The following is a 23437-nucleotide window of genomic DNA, read 5'->3' on the forward strand; positions in this document are numbered from 1 at the left end:
AGTCGCACACAAACCTGTCTAGTAAATTGTAATAAATCAATGTGGTGTTCCACAGGGAACCATTTTAGGCCCCCTTTTATTCTTATTGTATACCAACGATCTACCCAACTGTCTATGTCACTCGCAACCGAGAATGTATGCTGACGATACCAGCATTACTTTTGCGAGCAATAGTGTCGAAGAAATAAATGAATGTATAAATTCTGATCTAGAAGAAATTCGATTATGGCTTGCAGCCAAAAAACTTACACTAAACTTGACAAAAACGGAATTTTTATTAATTGGATCTAGACAAAGGCTATCTAATCTACCTGAGAATCCCTCAATCAAAATAAATCAAATCCCTGTTGAACAAGTATCCACTACGAAATCTCTCGGCGTATATATTGATCAAAATCTAAATTGGGAATTTCACATAAAGGAAATTTCAAAAAAGATTGCCTCAGGTGTAAGCGCCATTAAACGCATAAGGGATTTTGTTCCACATGAGATACTTCTCACCGTTTACAATTCATTAATTCAGCCTCATTTCGATTACTGTAGTGTAGTGTGGGGATGCTGTTCAAAGGGACTCAGAAACTACAAAAGCTACAGAACCGTGCTGCGCGTATCATAACCTTCTCTAATTATGATAGAAATACTGATGAACTCTTACATAGTTTAAATCGATTATAAAGTATAATGCTGTGAACAACCCGACTCCGAATTATTTGAGTTCTCTGTTTTTCCCGCGTAATGAAGCCTTGACATACAATCTCAGGAATACTGAAGGAAAGCTATCCATACCACAGCCGCGCACTAATTATTGTAAACAAAACTTTAGCTACAGCGGGGCTGTGTTGTGGAATGGCTTACCGAATGAAATAAAACTATCCATCACACTTAACGAATTTAAGAACAAATTGAAAAATCACAAGTTCGGCTCATTTTGCATTTAAATTATAAGTACACGGCATCCTTGTAAAGCAGGTTTTTGTTTGTTTGTTCTTACTAGTAGTTAGCCTCTCTTAGTTAGTTTAGTTAGTGTTTTATCCCTTGTTCCTTTTTTATTATGTATACCTGAATGGAATTTACCGTGTTTTTAAATAAAGTATTACCTACCTACCTACAGTCGAACTATGATGACCACAGTCATCCCAACTTGACAATGGCAAATATCTACTAAGAAACAAGTCTGATAATTTTGTGACAGCTTATCTTGCACCAATATACAATATTGAACGCCTAGGTACTTTCACTTCTGCCATGAAATGAAATCCCTCGTCATCAATATGCTGGAAGTCTGCTTCCAAAAAGTCCTGTTCATAAAAGTCAGGCTTCATTGTCCATACAAACTGTGAAAACAACTCTACTCCTTCACAAGCTAGATGACTGAGCATGTGCTCATTTACTAAGCTGTACAGTGTTTCAAGAGTGGTTTCATTCTCGTGGTATCTCTTCAAAAACTCTGACACACCAGCAAGTATGTGCTCTCTCCTCTTGCACAAAAGCTGAGAAAGAATTTCAGTCTCATTCTTGATAGACTGTGTTGCTAAAGTAAGACGACCTCCAGCTTCTAATATTTGTGAAACCAGAGAGCTGTTGGCCATTAACTCCTTTATTCTTTCTTGAGCCATCTGCAAAATATCAGACATTATTGATAACCGGTACCCCTTGCAACAACAAAATTAAGGGTAAATGGAACAAATAATCTGCAATGCAGACGTAATGGAGAAACTGTCTAGAAATATTTTGACACTAGCCCTTCTTTTACCTTGTGTTTAATATTACCAGTATTAATACAGACTTCCCATGTCACAAGTAAAGGGGTATTAGATGAAAGAGAAATCAGTATTTTGACCTTTGGAACATTACCTTCGCAAAATAAGAAAGTTTAAGCTCATTTCATTAATACTACATTGTACATCCTTACTGTGCATAATGTTTTGGGGCACAATAAGCGTGCACATTATTGCATATAAACAAGTGCTGTTGCTCCTAAACAAATAAAAAATAATAATTAAAATAATAAATACGAATTTGCAGTGGTATTTCCACAGGGTGACTCTCATTCCACTGTTCCCAATTCTTGGTTTGCATGTGATGTCATAAAATTCTAAACTCAAAATTGCAAGGTCTCCTCAATTTTTATCTACACTAGAATGAAGATAACCTAGTGTCTTTCATTTTGAAAATAAAGCATTTTGGATTTCAGAAGTTTGACCTTGTCAAGTTGTGTGACACAAGGATAGTGGCCTCGAACAAGCTGTCTGAGTGAAAGGGGGTTTTCTCTTAGAGTTTTCAGCACTTTAAAGTCTTCAAACTTAAGCACATGTATACTAGCTCACCGACAAAGAAAAAGGGCTTTCATTGTAAAAGGGAATTTTAGATAGTTTGGCTGATTTGCGGTCGCCATGCATGTTGGTGTACCAAAGTTGTACACCAATATGGCATCAAGCTCTGTTTATTTGTGCAAATGTTTCAGCAAATAACTCAAAAACAGGCATATCACAGAGACCTGTGTTAGTCTTTTATAACATTTCCTTTCCTTGGCTTCTTTCATTGAAGGGTTTCCAATTTAATTTTTTTATGACGTGGCTGCAGTGCAAACCATCAATTGGAATTTGGAAGTGTTGGTTTTTGTGGAGGGGGAAAAATTAAGAACCCAAAGAAAAACCCTTGAGCAAGGACAGAATCAACAACAAACTCAACCCACAAGCGAGGCTCGGTCCAAGATTTGAACCCAGGCCACATCTATGGAAGGTAAGTACTCTCACCACTGTGCCAATGGCCTCTCCTTCTGCTCCTTCCCAACCAAGTATGGGGACCCCCATTAAATAAGATTATACATTTACAGCGCTTCTTACAAAAGCATGAACACTTGAAATATGTCTGAATGTTCTTTGTGGTGTAACCAATCACAAGTGAGAACTTCAGACCACAGAAACCACAGACCATGAATGGGTTTCCATCCGTCACGGAACAATATTTAGTTCTCATTTCACTCCAGTTTACAAGATAACACTAACTGCAGTTCTTTCCTTTTTGAGACATTCCCCGTCCTACTGAAGAATATGTTTGAGCAGCTTTTTATTGAAAAAATTGAAAAAAACTGATGGGCCCGACGCTAGGATTTGCCCCAGTTGCCACTGATTTTCAAAAATGCAACACACGAATTTGTATCTGCAGTTACCGTTCACCAGCAAAACAAGGTGATGGGAAGGAATAGCGAAAATCTAACGATTGAAGTGTTTACTTTGCACCAATCATGCCAACATTTTGAACAATTTTCATCTGGAACCTTTGCAGTTTGCAGTCTTACAATCACAGAACCTCTAATTGCCCAAGGGTTAAAATCGTTTCCCGAAATAAATCGAATCGCTCAAGTGTTGTACCGAAAAATCAACAAGGTTTACAAACAGTAACAAAAATGCAAACCGGACTGTCAAAATAATTCCGGACACCAAATTAATAAACGTATGTACGGTATGTAACGTATATTATACGTAAAAATCGTGAAATGTCAGCTTATTTTTCATATCCAGTGTCTCCAGTGTATTTCTGAAGAGCGCGCAACTTACGGATAATAAACGTTGAATTGTAAGGATAATATACGACGTGGCTATGTTCCCAGGATAACAAGGACAGAGCGCAAAAACGGCTGGACATGCGCAGTGTGCGTCAAATGCTGCCCGCGCCATGACTCCCGCCATTCGATTTTCAAATGGCGGACAGCGAATCAAAAAAGAACACGTCGCGTTCAAAGCGCCGCGCTCCGTCCATCACTATTGCAGTCGCACACACAGCTGTTGTTCATGGAGGACGCATCTAGGCATTGTGAAGACATCGACGAAAAAGTTCTGCATAAAAAGGCTGCCATTTGTGACTCACTTTTGAGGCGAAAGTTACGCTCTTGTTTTTGTCGGGACAAGTGTTTGGCGTTTATTAAGGTCACCGCACCAGTAAGAGGAAAGAAATGTTGAGAGGACTAACCAAAACTTCAAAAATGACTTTTCGTATATGAATATAAACGCTGTTAAAGGAGGACTTCTCTGTGAGTGGCGATGTGTAGAAAGAGAGAAAAGGTCTGCCCGCCGAGAGAGATGAGTACGAAATCGTTGTTTTACGCGAGTTTCTACTCCTCGGACGTAGGAAAACGCAGGACATAGGACTATCTGTTGCGAAAGTCGAAAGTGTAACTAAGGAGAATGAAAAAGATTTGTTCCTGAAGTCGTCGTAATACTTGCATTATCTTGTCTTTCTGTGTGGTGCCAAGACTGCACACGCCATATTTCCCCCCAAACCGCGGCTACAAATCGTCCTTCAAGGTCATTTGCTAAGTGTAAAGAAGCAGCAATGCACTGTGTAAGCTCCCCGAGAAGGTGAAGCGGCTGGGGTCGACTGGTAATGTGTCCCTGACAGACACAAGCACGGGCCTGTGGACAGAAGTGACGCGAAAACGAAAAAAAAAAAAGAAAGTGCCCACCAAGAAGCAGCGGTCCTGTCCTGGCGACATGCGGTGTGATAGTTTTCAACACCATCCCACATCGGTAAAGTGAGAAACAAGCTGGCCGACGAGAGAAAGAAGCACGGGGAACACCCACCTAAAAAGGAACAGACAAGAAGAAGTGAAGGAGCAATCACCAGTCACGCCCATAGTTTGTTTTAATATCGACCGCGCCCAAAGTTGAGGAAAACCCTGACAGGGAGAGGGAAGAAAAGAAGACCCGAGAGGCAAAAAAAAAAATTGGAAGAAGGCCAAAGGAAAGTAGAAGATAAGAACACAATGTTGTTGAACAAAATTGAAGGTAGTTGACCAAGCATTTCATGGCTTCCTAGACATGAAGTTGTCTGTGAAATACTGTAAATTACAATAAATGATAATGACCATACAAATAACCTCCATTTACAGTCCCTTTCCCTAGGTATAGGCCTACAACTAATAGTATGCCCAAGAAAAAGACTGCTAAAAATACTTTTAGAGAAAACAGAAAAATAAAAATATAAGTAGATTCTCCAACACTGATGTATACAATTACCAAGAAAAAAAAAAACAAACACAAAACCAAAAGGTAAAAAACCAATCGACTAGGAAAAAGCAATCACGAGGGTACAAAGAAGACAGGAAAAGTAAGGCATCAGCGATAAATGGGAACACCCAACAAACTCAGTCACCCAAGCAAAACCCAGACAAAGGACCAGAAAAAGAAAGAGATGACAACTGAGTCAAACAAGCGGAAAAAAAAAAGAAAAAAAACCACTGCACAAAGCACGAATATGTTGCCCCACAACACGGAAAACAAAACAGCACAAAAGAAAAAGAAAAGAAACAGGGAAAAAGACGAAGAAGAGAAAAGGCCAAAAAGACACGGAAAAGATCACCAAAAAAGGCAAAGAAAGCGCCTCAACTAAAATTATAAAGAAGACATCAGGCAGAGTGGAAGCCCCCCCAGGTGAAGAAGGGAAGTGAATGAAGTACCCCGACACAGAGAAGGAAACAGCCCCAGCAGCCAGGCCAGAGAGAGGGAACCGCTCCTGCGAGGAGGCAAAGGGACACAGGAGCAGAGCAGAGAGAAGCCAAAGCCCGGCATAATGCCACCAGCGGGAGAGAAAGGGCGCAGGAGACGAGAAAAGAAAAAAGGACAAGGGACAGCATTGCCAAAAAAAAAAAGGAACAAGCGAGAAGCGACGCCAGGAGCACGCTTAGAAAGCAGTTGTGAGAGTGGGAGAAGGAGGACGAAAGTGGAGGCGACAGACTGGTCCTCCAGCTTTTCTTCTGAACCAGGATGATAGAAGAAAAGCGCTATGTGCAGATGGACATCGAGTAATATATGTATGTAGCGTAATAATAGAAAGAATCACTATAGTAGTAAGAAAAAAAAAGTTGTAGCTGGAATGGAAGGGTGGGAGAGAGGAGAAGGGGGCCCAAGAAAGAGGACATAGAGGGCAAAAGGGCCTAAGGAGCCTAAAAAGAGAAAGAGAGAAAAGAAGCAACCAAGACACATAGATATGGCAGGGCCAGTAGAGATTGTAAAATAAAGAATAATTATAGGAAGTCAGAAGTATTAGCTTGAGAGAGATGAGGAGATTAAGCTCTTACATTTGTGAAGCTGTCAGTAGTAAGGGGATCCCCGCGAGAAATGGAGTATCTCCTGTAGAGAGATAAAATTAAAATAGATTGAAATAGAATAAAAAAAACAATTGTGGGTCGGCAAGTGGAGAGAAATGACTGCATGAGAGGGAGAGTGACCAAGAGAAAGGAGAGAGTGATGTAAGAAGGATGAAGATCCAAGTCAATAGCAGAAGGGACAGGGTTCGACAAAAAATATTGGAGCAGAAGAAAGAAAAAATGTGTAAAGTCCAGAGCTTCTAATGATGAAATGGACAGCGATCGCTCAGGTTCTAGTTGAGCCGAAATGTTTTATCCACGAATGACGAACACATGGAGGATGTCCCCGCCACCTACAAGAAAGGAGAAAGAGCTCTTTTCCCTACGAGGATAAATGTTAGGGGCGATCATGGAAGCGATGAAGCGAAGGTCGAATGACGACAGGAACATTCACAACTTGAGGAAGTGCGATGAGGGAGGATGAATCTCACCAAATACGTGCACAATAAACACGTGTCGCTCCAAGAAGACCGTCCGCGACAGCTGTTTCCAATTCGCTCGTCGTAAGCCAGCTGAGAGGAACAAAAGAGACCCAGTGAATCAACCAATCCGAAATAATTAGTAGTCTGCAGGTCACAGGCGGCCTCCCACAAAAATAAAGAAATCATTTTCTTTGATTTTCGTTGAAATTTTTGACCACAGTTCATTAGTTCTATCATGTTTCCCTTACACGCGGCGCTTCGCCGATCCGCATATTATCAATGGAACACGCGAGCGCAGTAAAGGACCTGCGCATTTTTCCTGACCAATCAGCCGTTTTGCGCGTGATAACAAGCGTAAAGGTAACAAGTTTATTGAATCATTTTCTATCAGCCGCCATTACGCTAGAAAATCTCAAGGGCTAAAACGTCTAAATTAATTATGTTTTCGGGCCAAAAAGCAGTTTTGTTAATTGATTAAACCAGAAACCATCATTTCAGCGAGTCCGCGACTTATCTTTTCATTAAACGACCGATATTTTTAAACAGTTCGACACGAACTCGAGATCGATGCGAAGCCATTCGACGGCACTTCACCTACAAGACGTGAGCGTTTCGTCGATGTGTTATTTTATTTCAAAAGAGCTTTTCCCACAGCGAAAAATACTTTATAGTCTTCGGAAAAATAAAACTGGAAAAAGAACGATTTATTCTTCGGATTTTACGTTGCTAAAATTCGCAACGAAACTAGAATGAAGCGAAATCGACTTCACGGTGACAAACGGCGCGAATTTGTCATTCAGTGGCCACTGCCGTGTCACCCGCGTTCGTCGAAAATAGAACAGATTAATTGGTATTCTTCGATTCGGAGTTTATGTTTAAAAGACTTCTTTTCATTTTAAATACACAAGGAAAATATTTAATTGCTTTCCACAACTACTAGTGAACTAGCCGGCCGGTGGTTTGGGTTTGTTTTTCACGGATTTCAGATGGAGACGAAACCTAATTGAAATGAAATCAACAACTTCGATAATCGCAGCAAAGTCTGATTTACTCAAAACATTCGCGATCAAAATTCATAATTTTCAGTCGGAAAATGGAAAAAGAAAAGTATGGCGTATTAACTGAAGTTATTTCCTTAGAAATAAACAGGCAACTCATTGACAACGAACGTTTTCTTTTATTAGATGACAAGATGATAAACACGGCGCGTTGTCAACAAAACTAGTATGCAAATTTAAGTCGAGAAGTCCGAGAGAGAACTGCGTGAATGGGATTCAGTATAATAGCGACACGCTTTATTCGGTTAAAAATCTAGTTTACGTAAATTGATAAAATTAATTCTCTTTATGTATTGGGATAACACTTTACATGGATCCGGAAACTCTTTCGCAAATAGAAGTCAAGAACTTAATGCAGACTGAATGCGGGTTGTTTACTGTGATTTCAGTCCCTGACTATTTACGGCTAAAATGAAAAGTGTGAGACTTACGGATAATAAACGTTGAATTGTACGGATAATATCCGTACGTGCTATATTTTCAGGAAATCAAACGTATACATGTACCACGTTTATCGCACCCAAAGAAAGTTTTCGATCCAAGGGAGAAGATGGCCCGAGTATCGTTAAGTTTTAAAATAAACTTGACGTGTGAATTGGCCGCGTTAAACTTCCAAAAACAGAAAGAATATGTTTATATAGTTGAATAATTTCTTCTCAAACTTTCCAAGATAACCTTTTACAGCAAGTAATAAAAGACCGAAAACTCCAAACTTTTCAACCATCACTTGCGGTCAAAATAGCGCAGTGCGAAGGTAGCGGTTTCGTGACTTCGTGACGGCTAAATTTGCAATCCGGCCTCTTTTATTTTTAGCAAGTTAAAAATAGTTTCATGCACATCCTAAATCAACCAAAAGTTTGAACCAGCCTAAGCAGAAGTATTCTAATTGATCTCAAAGATATGGCTTATCCAAGGTCAATTTTAAGCAGAGCGAAACGAAATCAAATTTAATAACACGGCTGCGAATTAATGATTTGGCGTTTTGCATTGCTTTTTTCACAGCAATGAGTATCGATTAATAAAAATATCATCTTGGAACTCTAATATTCGCTTGTAGTTCCAAATACAGAAGTTCTACGCAGTTTTGAGCCAACTTCTCTCCAAAAAGCGCAATCAAGTTCTTCAATGTGTATTTCTCTTCAACCACGTCAAGCGAGAGCTCGGCCAAAGTTCATAAAAACAAACAAACACATTTCATGGAATTGTTTTATCCTAAAACTTTCTACCAAAGGGACGCCGTGAGTTAATTTTCCTGTATTAAAGCAACAAATGGATTTTCGAACTTCTCAGCGAATTTTTCCGCGGTAAATCAAAAGCAGTGCAAACTGCTGTGAACGTGGACTCCTTCGCTGTGGACACATTTAGCGCTAAAACATAGTTTTCGCGGGAAGAAATTTTCCCAGCTGTCAGCTTTATTAATGTCTGCTTTCCCGGCCACTACTATTAAAAGTCAATCGGAAACCAAAGAACACGTTTTAGCTATAAAAAGGCTAACGAAAAACGGGAAAACTTCGTGAACTTATCTGCAAATAAAAAACCATTCAAATGCACTGGCCATCGGCATGGGAATAAAAACTTTTTTTCTTTAATCAGATAATTGGCTCACCTCATTTATATGTGTTTTACCGGAATTCCAACACAAGAAACATCAAGATTAACTGAATGTAAGGTTCGTCCAATATCCTTTTTCCAAGATTTGCAGTATTGAATGGCAGTTTATAACCCGCGGCTTGGCGTGTAGATTTGTAATAAGGAATTTCGTTGCAGACAGAGCGGCTAGATTTGTCAACATCAGAATCCTACGTTCTCCTCCTCTAGCAACAAAACCAAACAAGCGAAAAAAAAAACGGAAATTCCGTTCTAAAGTTTTCTTCTAATGTGTCCATCAACAAACAACAAGCGCGAACTCCTCGTGGTCAGATCATGCCTTCTGTGGTCAAAACTTCCAAAACTGAGCGAAGATAAACTCACGTAACTAAGCGATTGACATTTGCATCTTCAAATTCTAATCTTCGATCTCCCCGGTTTGATGGCGACGGTAGAGCATGTATATATACAGCACACTTTTCCAACGATTCTAAAAATATAAACCTGCACTGCCTCAGCTATAAGGTGAAGGATCCTCTGAAGAAACACATTTGGCGCCTGAAAGCGCGAGACGTCGTCAATTTCCTGTCAGTAAAGTAGCCAATCACAGAGGGTTGTCGAGATTGTTTTTGACGCATTCGAAAGCCACTGTCAAGTGAACCGCCAGCTACACAGGCTAGCTACCCAGCGCGTTTTAGCTTCGTTACTAGCCGATCCAACCATTTACTGCTCTGATAAGATGTACGATTAATAAGCGTACATCCACCGCGCGTTTTAGCTTCGTTACTTGCAGATCCAACCATTTACTGCTCTGATAAGATGTACGAATAATAAGCGTACATCCACCGCGCGTTTTAGCTTCGTTACTTGCAGATCCACTCATTTACTGCTCTGATAAGATGTACGAATAATAAGCGTACATCCACCGCGCGTTTTAGCTTCGTTACTTGCAGATCCACTCATTTACTGCTCTGATAAGATGTACGAATAATAAGCGTACATCCACCGCGCGTTTTAGCTGCCATCACCGTAACACCGTACCCTAACCCACACCGCACCCCGAAACAGACATACCCCACGAACCCCCAAACCCACCACCCGTAACGCTTACGACATTCAGAGAAAGGGAGAAGCGCGAGAGAGACCGAGCATGAGGGAGATACGGACGCACATTAGTAAATAGCAGGATCCGCCCCGGGTACCGCGGGTAGCTTTCCTTCAGGCAGTAAAGTGGACGGTAGTAAGAAGCTAAAACGCGCTGGGTAGCTAGCCTGTGTAGCTGGCGGTTCACTTGACAGTGGCTGTCAAAAACAATCTCGACAACCCTCTGTGATTGGCTACTTTACTGACAGGAAATTGACGACGTCTCGCGCTTTCAGGCGCCAAATGTGTTTCCTTCAGAGGATCCTTCACCTTATAGCTGAGGCAGTGCAGGTTTATATTTTTAGAATCGTTGGAAAAGTGTGCTGTATATATACATGCTCTACCGTCGCCATCAAACCGGGGAGATCGAAGATTAGAATTTGAAGATGCAAATGTCAATCGCTTAGTTACGTGAGTTTATCTTCGCTCAGTTTTGGAAGTTTTGACCACAGAAGGCATGATCTGACCACGAGGAGTTCGCGCTTGTTGTTTGTTGATGGACACATTAGAAGAAAACTTTAGAACGGAATTTCCGTTTTTTTTTTTCGCTTGTTTGGTTTTGTTGCTAGAGGAGGAGAACGTAGGATTCTGATGTTGACAAATCTAGCCGCTCTGTCTGCAACGAAATTCCTTATTACAAATCTACACGCCAAGCCGCGGGTTATAAACTGCCATTCAATACTGCAAATCTTGGAAAAAGGATATTGGACGAACCTTACATTCAGTTAATCTTGATGTTTCTTGTGTTGGAATTCCGGTAAAACACATATAAATGAGGTGAGCCAATTATCTGATTAAAGAAAAAAAGTTTTTATTCCCATGCCGATGGCCAGTGCATTTGAATGGTTTTTTATTTGCAGATAAGTTCACGAAGTTTTCCCGTTTTTCGTTAGCCTTTTTATAGCTAAAACGTGTTCTTTGGTTTCCGATTGACTTTTAATAGTAGTGGCCGGGAAAGCAGACTTTAATAAAGCTGACAGCTGGGAAAATTTCTTCCCGCGAAAACTATGTTTTAGCGCTAAATGTGTCCACAGCGAAGGAGTCCACGTTCACAGCAGTTTGCACTGCTTTTGATTTACCGCGGAAAAATTCGCTGAGAAGTTCGAAAATCCATTTGTTGCTTTAATACAGGAAAATTAACTCACGGCGTCCCTTTGGTAGAAAGTTTTAGGATAAAACAATTCCATGAAATGTTTTGTTTGTTTGTTTATGAACTTTGGCCGAGCTCTCGCTTGACGTGGTTGAAGAGAAATACACATTGAAGAACTTGATTGCGCTTTTTGGAGAGAAGTTGGCTCAAAACTGCGTAGAACTTCTGTATTTGGAACTACAAGCGAATATTAGAGTTCCAAGATGATATTTTTTATTTTTAATCGATACTCATTGCTGTGAAAAAAGCAATGCAAAACGCCAAATCATTAATTCGCAGCCGTGTTATTAAATTTGATTTCGCTTCGCTCTGCTTAAAATTGACCTTGGATAAGCCATATCTTTGAGATCAATTAGAATACTTCTGCTTAGGCTGGTTCAAACTTTTGGTTGATTTAGGATGTGCATGAAACTATTTTTAACTTGCTAAAAATAAAAGAGGCCGGATTGCAAATTTAGCCGTCACGTAGTCACGAAACCGCTACCTTCGCACTGCGCTATTTTGACCGCAAGTGATGGTTGAAAAGTTTGGAGTTTTCGGTCTTTTATTACTTGCTGTAAAAGGTTATCTGGGAAAGTTTGAGAAGAAATTATTTCAACTATATAAACATATTCTTTCTGTTTTTGGAAGTTTAACGCGGCCAATTCACACGTCAAGTTTATTTTAAAACTTATATTAGAAATTCGATACTCGGGCCATCTTCTCCCTTGGATCGAAAACTTTCTTTGGGTGCGATAAACGTGGTACATGTATACGTTTGATTTCCTGAAAATATAGCCACGTACGGATATTATCCGTACAATTCAACGTTTATTATCCGTAAGTCTCACACTTTTCATTTTAGCCGTAAATAGTCAGGGACTGAAATCACAGTAAACAACCCGCATTCAGTCTGCATTAAGTTCTTGACTTCTATTTGCGAAAGAGTTTCCGGATCCATGTAAAGTGTTATCCCAATACATAAAGAGAATTAATTTTATCAATTTACGTAAACTAGATTTTTAACCGAATAAAGCGTGTCGCTATTATACTGAATCCCATTCACGCAGTTCTCTCTCGGACTTCTCGACTTAAATTTGCATACTAGTTTTGTTGACAACGCGCCGTGTTTATCATCTTGTCATCTAATAAAAGAAAACGTTCGTTGTCAATGAGTTGCCTGTTTATTTCTAAGGAAATAACTTCAGTTAATACGCCATACTTTTCTTTTTCCATTTTCCGACTGAAAATTATGAATTTTGATCGCGAATGTTTTGAGTAAATCAGACTTTGCTGCGATTATCGAAGTTGTTGATTTCATTTCAATTAGGTTTCGTCTCCATCTGAAATCCGTGAAAAACAAACCCAAACCACCGGCCGGCTAGTTCACTAGTAGTTGTGGAAAGCAATTAAATATTTTCCTTGTGTATTTAAAATGAAAAGAAGTCTTTTAAACATAAACTCCGAATCGAAGAATACCAATTAATCTGTTCTATTTTCGACGAACGCGGGTGACACGGCAGTGGCCAGAATGTGAATGACAAATTCGCGCCGTTTGTCACCGTGAAGTCGATTTCGCTTCATTCTAGTTTCGTTGCGAATTTTAGCAACGTAAAATCCGAAGAATAAATCGTTCTTTTTCCAGTTTTATTTTTCCGAAGACTATAAAGTATTTTTCGCTGTGGGAAAAGCTCTTTTGAAATAAAATAACACATCGACGAAACGCTCACGTCTTGTAGGTGAAGTGCCGTCGAATGGCTTCGCATCGATCTCGAGTTCGTGTCGAACTGTTTAAAAATATCGGTCGTTTAATGAAAAGATAAGTCGCGGACTCGCTGAAATGATGGTTTCTGGTTTAATCAATTAACAAAACTGCTTTTTGGCCCGAAAACATAATTAATTTAGACGTTTTAGCCCTTGAGATTTTCTAGCGTAATGGCGGCTGAATATAGAAAATTTATTTCAATAAACTTTGTTACCTTTACGCTTGTTATCCTGGAAACATAGCCACGTACGTATATTATCCTTACAATTCAACGTTTATTATCCGTAAGTTGCGCGCTCTTCAGAAAAATACACTGGAGACACTGGATAATACGAAAAATAAGCTGACATTTCACGATTTTTACGTATAATATACGTTACATACCGTACCATACGTTTATTAATTTGGTGTCCGGAATTATTTTGACAGTCCGGATTTTTTCTGACACAGTTTTGTATTTTATATTCAGTTTATGATGTTTATATCTTATGTCTAGACATGTCTGCAACATATATACTGAACCATGTCTAAACGACTATAACGTCGCTAGAGTAACTGTCCTTTTGGCTTTTCTTTCAAAAATCCCTGAAACCATGTTCTGGATGTGGCCTTCAATAAGAACAAATAGCAGTTCTTTAAATTCCTGAAAAAGACAGAGTGTGTATCCTGAAACAAAATAAGAACCAAAGTTGCTCCATGACCGATGGAACCCATTTATTGTTTGTGGTTTCTGTGGTCTGAAGTTCTTGCATGTGATTGGCTAAACACAAACATTTCAGGCATATTTTTAGTGTTCACCCTTTTAATAAGATAAAGAGCCAATAGGCAAAGTTTGACAATAATATAATTCTAGTGCTGGTTCTATCTCAGAGCTTGTCAAAGGAATGACTGGAGTAACCTTGCATTTTGTTTATCCACCCACTGCTCCCAGCTGATGTGTTCCTTACAATGACTTTGCCAGTGAGAGTAGGGGGACCACTAGCCTTAGACCATCAGACATGAGTGCATGTCAAGAAAAAGACTATTCAGTTTTTCTTACTGCTATAGACCTTATTAACATTCAGGGGCCGCCAGTAAAGTTGCTGTACTGCCCACCATACCGATTTTTAAAAATGCAATCTGCCGGAAACTTTGCCTGGACTAAATTCTTCAAGCAACTGATTAGTTACATGAAGAAAGAGTCTCCTATTCTAAACCAAAACTCTCTGATTACTATACCCCCCAGACTAAACTGCCTGAAAATTATACCCTTCACAGTGGCGCATACCTCTATAGCCAAGGGGGAGCTCCCATATGATAGGGGGATGCTCATCATTTCGCTTTATAGGGTGTAAATTTGGATTTTTGGTCTCACTTAGGGTTTCCAGGCAAAACCCCAATATTTTTAGCCGTCAAGGTATGGTTAAGGGTTGCACATGAAGAAATATACAAATGTTAATTCTACTTTTAGTGTTTTGGCATCTTTAAGGGGTCAAAAAAGGGAGCTATATAGCTCATATATGGGAGTACCCCCCCCCCCCCCAAAAAAAAAAAAAAAAAAAAAGTTCGCTGTTTTGAATAAACAAGGACTACATCAACACAAGACTTGTTAATGTTGAGATACCTCCACAGCACAGTGAATCATCTTCTCTGGTGTATATGACAAAAGTGTCTCTGTTGCTTCCTTCCACCTTTCCTCTGCAACATGCCACAAAGCACTGGTAATACTACAGTCTGTATCATTGTCATTTGAAGAAGATATACAGCTTGGAACACCTTCAATGTTATTAAGACATTTGTGCTGTAAACCCAAAGCTGATTTAACAATCCTTAGTAGTTCGCTTTCTTGAAGACGTTCTGGTGTATTTTCTTCAATTAATTCTTTTAATAGCGTTCTTCCGTAGTCAAAAAGGTTTTCAGTGGAGTTACTGTCTAAGCTCATGTTTTTTAAATGATTAATGTTTTCTGTCGGTTTTCTCTCCTGAGAAAGGGATCCAAAGTTCTGCAGTAGCATTTGATTTGCTCGGTAAGATAACTGAGCGGTTAGATATGTTGTTCCTTCTAAAGCAAGCCGAAAAGTGGGGACACTTCGAGCGACACAGTATATCTTCATCAATTTACCTACAGTTGTTTCAACCAGAGGCGAGCTGAAAAGTGCTTCGCTAAGCATTGAATGCCTGCTGGGAAACAAGCTCGGGTTTGTGTCCATCGACGGAATTAGGCTCTCACCAGTGCAGGACATCTTTTCCAAAGCTCTTTCCTTCAGCTTTTGAGGTTTTTGGGACAACGTTTAGTAAAATTCCGTGACAAATTCTCCACTAACACTCGTTGTTTACAAAAGGAAGAAAGGCGTGGTTACACATTGGTCTTGTCCCAGTTCTCCATCGGTAAAAAGTGACGCCTGTCGGTTTTCGCATAATGCAAGACTGAAAACTGAATCGCATGCAAATCGGAGTTGTGGAAAAAATATCTGAAATGGCTGCAAGTGAAGACGGTTCAAATGGGACTATAATAATAGACGGCAGCATAATGGAAGGGGTAATGTAAATATTTGCATACAATCATGTTTATTATTTAAACAGTTTATTAGCAAATACCCATTAAAGTCAAACCAGCAGTACTTTTGTTTTAATTTATTTTTTCTGGTTTTTAGGGTGGTCAAATCCTCAGGAATGCAGTGAGCTTTGCTTGCTTGTTAAATTCTTCAGTTTGTGTCCAAAATATCAGAGCTGGCAGATCTACACCAGGGCTGCGAGCTCAGCATATGACTGGTATTAAATAAAGTTATTGTATTGTTTATCTCCATATTTCAATTCCTTCCAGATGAGATGCAAGTCAACTCTGGTTGTCTGGTTTCCCAAGCAATTTTGTCAGTATCCATTCTGATCCATACACCTGGGCATAGAGGGGCACTGTTTGAGTTAACATGTACTGTCAGTCAAATCAGGGTCAAATGTAAGAGTGCCCATGCCCCCACCCGACCATCCCCGGGCATGGCCCAAACATTAAATTTTGACTTGAGGTTATTTCTTTATAGTGGAAAATTTGACACAAGGCTTTGCGTGCCCAGTCAGGCATTTGCTATCAATAAAACATTAGTCATGGGCAGTCTCAAGATAAATGATTTTGTAATCCTTTCATTCCCTTTGAATGTTCACAGTACTCATGTCATTCCACGATTCCACCCAGTTTTCTTGTTGTTATTTATCCTTGGGTAAAGAAAGGCACTGTCAGAGATCAAGTGCCTTTAATTAACCCAAGAACACAACACTAGGACCTAACCTGAGGTTTGAACTACGGTATTCTACTATGCTGAACTCTTGAACTGATGTCTGATATCAGTGCTCGAAACTAGAAAAAAATCCAGGTTGTCCTTATGGCAAATGACGGACAACCTAACCCCTGATCTGAGTTTTAAGTGTTGTATGTTTTTTGGTTAAAATTTTTGTTCTCAGGCCATAACATTTATTTTATAATTCACAACGGTGTAAAACAGCTCATCCTAAAATAAATGCAGAATTCCTTTTTAATAAATGAACACAACACTCACTTACTTTTAATGTTAATGAAAATATTTCTTTGTATTTTCAGAAGCGGTATTAATAGCAAATATACACACAAAAACACACCAAACTCAAAGCAGCTAACTATAAATTATTCCCAGACAACAGCCAGTCAAGATGGGTCTCAGATTACACATGGGTCACGAATCTGTTCGCTTAAAAAAGCCAAAAATTCTGAAGTATAGATTGAAATATGAGAGAAACCTGAATTAAACTTTGCTCAGAATTGAATTTCACTCAAGATGAAGGCAGGAAATGCATTCAAAAGCATCAAAATGTTTTGAATTTTGAAGTCATGCAAATCTGCATGCGTGCACCAAAATATTTCGACGAGGTCTGTATGTGTTTTATTATTAGAAGACAACACGGCAAGCTTATCCTGGCTTATTGAACTCGACTATTAACTATTTCAATCTTTGATTTCCTTTTTTGAGAATTGTGGTGGATTTCATCGATTAGAAGAGAGCTATTTTTATGTTTAAATTTATAAGGCTGCATTCATTATGTATCCTACAGGGGGGGGGCAGAGGATTTTAGGGGGGGTTCTCAAATTTTTAGAGCAAAAAAAGGGGGGATATGAAAATTGTTTAAATATCTCCGGGGGGATGCTTATTTTTTGTAAGGTTCTGTCTCGAAATGATAAGTACAGCAGCTTCTTTCAAGAATTGTAGGCAACAAGGGTACCTCTATTATTCTGAGAGACTATAGTAACTATTTTGAAGTTTTTAAGTAGTGTGCCTGGCCTGTAGATGTAATGTTTCGATACAGTATAGAAAGTAAAACATCTAAAACAGAACCATTTAATGCAACCTCAGAAAAATGATAAGATAAGGAGAATAATGGCACATGTCGCACTTGAGAGGAATGATGCTGAACGGCCGGAAAACGAGGGTGAAGAGGATGGCGACAGCGGAAATGAATGCATGGATGAGTGTGATAGTGAGAGTGATGATAATGATGAGGTTGTTGCTTTTGTCAACGAGAGTTACAGTGAAACGCAGGTTCCTGTCAATACTCCTGGTAGTACTGGTACTCGAGCTGGCAGGCTATCTATACCTAATTCGCGCTACTTAGACTGGCTCGCATAGGTATGACATAAACAGTCAAAGCACTCTCGATGTTCTTATTAAACATGTCTCTTGAAATTTCAAACATATGTAGTGTACTATTACCTTATTCTTACTAATTTTCGCGTGTACTTAATTTCGCGAAAATTCGGGAGCCGAATTTCGCAAGTATTAATTTTCACGATTGCAAGAAAAATTAGAGCAAAAGTGTATTAAATTTCGCGATTTTGTCAGTGTTTTATTGATCAGTCGTTAAATACTATGGAACTACTGGGAATACAAAGGTCTGGCTCAATGTAACTACAAGGAACCTCCAAATGTAAACTTTATTGACTGTTAGTGTACTAAAGAGGTTTTGGCCAATTTACAAGTTGAAGAACATTTATCAGAGGAAGGGTGCTTGTCGAAAACAAGAAGGAAAAATACTTCAAGGGTAGAAAGTTGTTTAAGTTCTAAAACATTTAAAATTTTTAATTACTTTTACTTAACAATAAGGTATTAATTTTCGCGTGTGCAAATTTCGCGAAATATTTTTTTTCGCGCATAAAAATTTCGCGATTATTTTGAAGTCGCGAAAATTAGTACTCGCAAAAATTAGTAAGACAAAGGTATACAGATATTTATTTTGATATCAGTTGAGAGGGAGGAGGGGGGGGGGGGTATTCATTTTTCGGCTGATTGCTTGGGGGGATTATGAAAATTTGTATGGGCCTTGGGGGGGATATAAAAAATGGGCCGCTGAAAAAAAAATCCTCTGTCCCCCCCTGTAGCATACATAATGAATGCAGCCTAACTTCTTTGGTTTATTCTGTTGGGTGATCACGGTAGTGTAAGTTTTTGGGTTTGTCCGGCAGTTTTTTCTCCTGCAACCACGCCTTAAATTTTCTAAAAAACTGGTTGCCTTAATGCACTTTTATTCGTCTTGGATGACTGGACAACCGCTAATTTCGAGCACTGTGATATGCTAACAGTGACTTTACATTTTTAACTTACAGTTATTTACAATAAATTGACATAATAATAAATAATAATAAAAATAAATATTAAATAATTTGTATTTTAGGGCTGCAGCTGATTCGAGACATCACTTCCGGAAGACTTGATGGTGACAAAATTGGTTCCACGTCAGTTACTCTTCATCCTACGAGTATTGGATCAGGGATATTCTCTGCAGATACTCAAACAGCTGGGTAAGTCAGTGTATTAGCTGTCAGTAGTGGTTTTAACACAGGGTACCCAGACTCAAACAGCCTGCCTACTTACTTGACTATAGACACCTTGGAGTCTTGTTGTAAATCTGGGTACCCTGTTTTTTTAGGCAGCTGCCAGCAGTTATTTGTAGAAATAACTGACTCATGTATAAGAAATAAGTGTATAATATCAAACATTTTTGTTTTTTGTTTTTCTTGAATGAGCAGGAGTGTTTGCCTGCTAATGCAGTTGGCTCTTCCTTGTTTGTTGTATGCACCTGAGGCATCTGAGTTGATTCTCAAGGGAGGAACAAATGCAGAAATGGCCCCACCTATTGAGTACATGACTGATGTAAGTTAATTTGTTCACGTCGTGGCCTGAAATTGGGCGATGAAATTTTATTACCTAAACTTTCAACTTCGTTAATTTGTCTTTGGTTTCTACAGAGACCAGGGGAGGTGCAGTGGCCAAATGGTTAGCATGCTAGACTCAGGATCAAGCAAATGGGTTCCAAACCTGGCCATGGTCTCTGCATTATGTTCTTGGGCAAAATACTTTTCTATTAGGGTACACCTTTTTTCAGTGAAAAGTATACAAAAGAGGGTACCTTTTCTGTCAAAATGGCACATAAAAGGGTAAGGGGTTGGACCTCGGGGCAGAGCCTCCCTGTACAAAACTTTTTAGAGTAGCCCCCCAGGATACATGCCTTGTGTCGAATTTATTGCTGAAGGTAACTCTTGATGAACTTTCATCCCATTAATGGCGGAGTAGTAATATTGTTTAATTATTCAAGTTAAAAGCGCATGTTTTGTGTCTTTTTTTATTTCCCCTCCTACAGGTTTTGAGACCCACTGTAAAAAGATTGGGTGTAGAGTTTGACTGTGACATTGTAAGAAGGTTAGCTACATGTTCAGAAAATAATAAATTACAAGTAAGCAGCAATAAATGGAAATGCCTTTGGTTTAGAAATTTTTTAAACCAGTTTGATTAAATTTATTTCCTTTTGTTCCAGATGATGATAATTAATATGAGGCAATAAAAAATAAAAATAAAACTGTTTTGAAAAAATTTAAACCAAACATAAATTTAAACCACAACATTATAAACAACATTCTCACAGTGCCTCTATTCGCCCAGCAGTAAATATCGCCAGAAAACTATTAAAACATGAAAAGATGCTATAAAGTGAGGGAGGAAGATAACCTGTATGGACTACCATGTAATCCATCAACATTCCTAGATGTCTTGCTTCATGTTATGGAAACAAGGATTAATATAACTTCATTTGATATGCTCATTCCCATTTTTTCATCAAGAGGTTACTATCCCAAAGGAGGAGGAGAGATTCATGTGAAAGTGAACCCAGTCAAGCAGTTGAAGCCATTACAATTACTGGAGAGAGGATCCATAGCAAGGATAACTGGTCGTGTTTATGTTGCTGGTGTGCTTCCCTTCAGGGTTTGTCATCTGCAGTGTTTTGATTTTAGTTAGCATTTTGTGTCTGCCAATGCAAAAGAAACTTTCAAGTAAAGCATGGAGCGATATAAATACCGGTAATATATCTGTGACATTTTTTGAGGCCTGAGCCAGGATGGCCTACATACATAATGTAAAGACTGCACATTCACACCAGCACTGGAACATGTTAGAGAAACAATGTTCAAAGGAGACAAGTTTCCCATAAAAACTTGTCATTGGCCTGGTATGAGTGCAACACCTGGGAAATACAATGAAAGAAGATGGCTGTGAATGGTCTCTGCAAATGATTGCTGTTGTCTGGTCACACTTAAGCTTATATACAATTAGTATTTAGTATCTTAATTGTAGGAATTAGATGTAAATACAAAGAGTGTTGGAAAATGTAGCATAATTTAATGTAAATAGACCAGAATCGTTTTTGTACTTATATTATATTTTAGTTTAAACAGTGTCCCCGATTAGTAAGCTTAAGGCTAGCTAGAAGACTAGACACTTAAATCAAGTTATTATTATTATTATTATTATTATTATTATTATTATTATTATTATTATTATATATACTATATAGAGCTGAAAATATACCCTATTCCTCGCTAATGTGTTTTGATTTGTAATTGATTCTAATAGATAGCTCAAACTATGGCCAGAGAAGCTCACAGGCTGTTAAAGAAAAAGTATCCAGATGTTGAAATCAATGTAGAGCCAGCCCAGGAACCTGCTGACAAAGCTCATGGAAATGGAACTGGGATAATGTAATAAAAACATATTAAATAAAATATTTACTAATAAAATTTTTTATTGATAACTTAAATTTTCACATACGCATTTAATTAATAGCGTGAAACAACAGACAAGATAAGCAGAGCTCTGGTTGTGCAGGCTGGTTAAATACCCATCACAGTTTAATTACAGTTGAACCCTGATGAAACCCAGTGAAGCCCAACGGGCAAGTGTTACAAAGGATATTCTTTAGCCCAGTAATAGTAAAGATGTATGGAAAAAACCCTAATAAATTACATTTATAACCTCTTCCATAACAAACACATTTTTTTAGTCCCATGGCACTTTGTTCTATCGGAGTTCCACTGTATATTATAACTATTTTAAATTTATGATTTGGCTCATTTCATAACTAAATTTTTCAGGGTAATGGCTGAATCTTCAACTGGATGTCGAATGGCTGGCTCAGCAATTGGAAGGAAAGGTGATCTAAGATGCAACTTCTAGTTTTCCTATTTTTCTAGTAATACATAGTACAGATTTTTAATGGTGGCAAGTACAAAACTCCACTGGTAATGAGAAACAAGGGAAAAAGTACCAGTTATCAGTCTCCTTGCAACCTGTGATTTATGTAAGAAGAGAAACTTGTTTGCTTTGCCGTCTGAAGGTGTACCAGCAGAGGAAGTAGCAAGAAATGCTGTTGAAGAACTGACCAATAATCTCCAATATGAAAGCTGTGTTGATGAACATCTTCAGGATCAGGTGACTGTATTAAGAGAACCACATGCATACACAGTAATTCACTGCAGTACTACTAGTACTACACTGCAGAGGAATGCTGGGCTCATTGGTTAGCGCACTGGACTCCAGATCATGTAGTCTGGGTTTAAGCCCTGGCTAGGGACTTTGTTGTTCAAAGACACTTAACACTCACAGTGCCTCTATCCACCAATTTTATAGTTGGCTGGTTGAATGGTTGGAATAACCTGTAATTGATTAGGATCCCACTTGGGGGGGGGGATTAGACATGCTCCCACCCAGTAATTGCACCATGCTCTGGGCTTGAATGCAGACTTTTCAATTCTTAACATATTCAAACAGTCCTGATATTTTCATCTTTTATTCATCTTCAGCTAATCATATTTATGGCACTTGCTGCGGGTCACTCGTCCATCAGATGTGGACCACTCACAATGCATACACAAACAGCGATACATGTGGCTGAGAAAATAATGAAGGTACAGTGTTAGTAGTAAAGGTTCTCAAACTTAGAGAAGTGTTCTCAAATTGTACTAGAGTGCAAACAGATTCTTTGCTGTTTTTTTTTTTCTCAACTGGTACAAGAAGATCCTTTATATTTCTGAACAAAGTAAAGGTTTGAAACAACACACATTGAGCATCTGTTTAAACATATGTTTTATTCTGGTATTGAGAACATAAGTCAGGTACTCCTCAAGGATCATTCAGGCAATTTAAAAAATATATGTGTCAAAGAAACAGAACCAGATAAAATAATGATTTAAGCACTCCAGATATTGATGATGATGATTGAAGTACATGTATTTGCGAATAAAGATAAAACATAAGAAAGTCCTTGGTGTGGTCTTGCAGATGCTCTCCTTATCAGGAGTTATTTGGGTCATCACCTCCCACATTGATCATATCATCATATCCCACATTGATGTTTATGTCACTTGCGTGAACAAAACAACATAATTATTGACATAGCTGGAACATCATGACATAAACATAGTGACATAAGATAAACTGCATCAACCTTTTTTGGTGTGAACCAGGCATAAGTGGGGTAGTGTGTTGGTGGAGAGGAGCATTGTGTGACATCCCTAATAACGGCTGCATGAGACTTAGATCCAGTAGGTTTTCTTGGACTTTTTATTTGTCAGATGATGTAAGGTTGGCACACAATGGCTCCAACCATTTCCAAAGGACAGCCTGGAAAATCTTTTTTCTTTGCACATTGAAGTAAATAACAATATTGACTAAATTCATTAACTTATCTGTTTTTCTTTTAGGCAAAGTTCAAGGTTCAAAAGATTTCCGACAAGAAAGGATGTATTATTGAATGTGATGGAATAGGTTTACAAAACCCAAGTCTAGAATAATCAGAATGTTATATTATTTTCTTGTAAATAGTTAGTTCACAAAAATAAACTTTTTCAAAATGG

The 23437-nt window shown here is 38.7% G+C and overlaps 2 protein-coding genes across 2 annotated transcripts; one reads left to right on the forward strand and one right to left on the reverse strand.

Annotated features, from left to right (window-relative positions):
• Nucleotides 1-256: 256 nt before the first annotated feature.
• On the reverse strand, nucleotides 257-15585 carry LOC144638465 (uncharacterized). The gene is made up of 2 exons (XM_078497664.1): nucleotides 14856-15585; nucleotides 257-1616 (listed from the first exon to the last, which is right to left on the reverse strand). Exons 1-2 carry the CDS (start codon nucleotides 15471-15473, stop codon nucleotides 1194-1196), a joined length of 1041 nt encoding a protein of 346 aa, XP_078353790.1. The 5' UTR covers nucleotides 15474-15585; the 3' UTR covers nucleotides 257-1193.
• A 44-nt stretch (nucleotides 15586-15629) lies between these two features.
• Nucleotides 15630-23437, forward strand: LOC144638464 (RNA 3'-terminal phosphate cyclase-like). The gene is made up of 11 exons (XM_078497663.1): nucleotides 15630-15769; nucleotides 15885-16002; nucleotides 18925-19051; nucleotides 19280-19403; nucleotides 19891-19949; nucleotides 20369-20510; nucleotides 21159-21283; nucleotides 21677-21735; nucleotides 21919-22013; nucleotides 22385-22489; nucleotides 23285-23437. The coding sequence occupies exons 1-11, from the start codon at nucleotides 15674-15676 to the stop codon at nucleotides 23372-23374; spliced, it is 1140 nt and encodes a 379-aa protein (XP_078353789.1). The 5' UTR covers nucleotides 15630-15673; the 3' UTR covers nucleotides 23375-23437.

Source organism: Oculina patagonica, chromosome 14, assembly GCF_052425735.1.
Source record: "Oculina patagonica isolate OP01 chromosome 14, crgOcupat, whole genome shotgun sequence".
Classification (NCBI taxonomy): domain Eukaryota; kingdom Metazoa; phylum Cnidaria; class Anthozoa; order Scleractinia; family Oculinidae; genus Oculina; species Oculina patagonica.

What these genes read in the sequence shown, in the direction of transcription:
- LOC144638465 (XM_078497664.1), bottom strand. Translation starts at nt 15,473, where the DNA reads ATGTCCTGCACTGGTGAGAGCCTAATTCCGTCGATGGACACAAACCCG. An exon ending in TGATTCACTGTGCTGTGGAG is followed by an intron (nt 1,617 to 14,855) that starts GTATCTCAACAT and finishes GATATTTTGCAG; the next exon opens with ATGGCTCAAGAAAGAATAAA.
- LOC144638464 (XM_078497663.1), top strand. Translation starts at nt 15,674, where the DNA reads ATGCAAATCGGAGTTGTGGAAAAAATATCTGAAATGGCTGCAAGTGAA. An exon ending in ACGGCAGCATAATGGAAGGG is followed by an intron (nt 15,770 to 15,884) that starts GTAATGTAAATA and finishes TCTGGTTTTTAG; the next exon opens with GGTGGTCAAATCCTCAGGAA. An exon ending in ATGAACATCTTCAGGATCAG is followed by an intron (nt 22,014 to 22,384) that starts GTGACTGTATTA and finishes ATTCATCTTCAG; the next exon opens with CTAATCATATTTATGGCACT.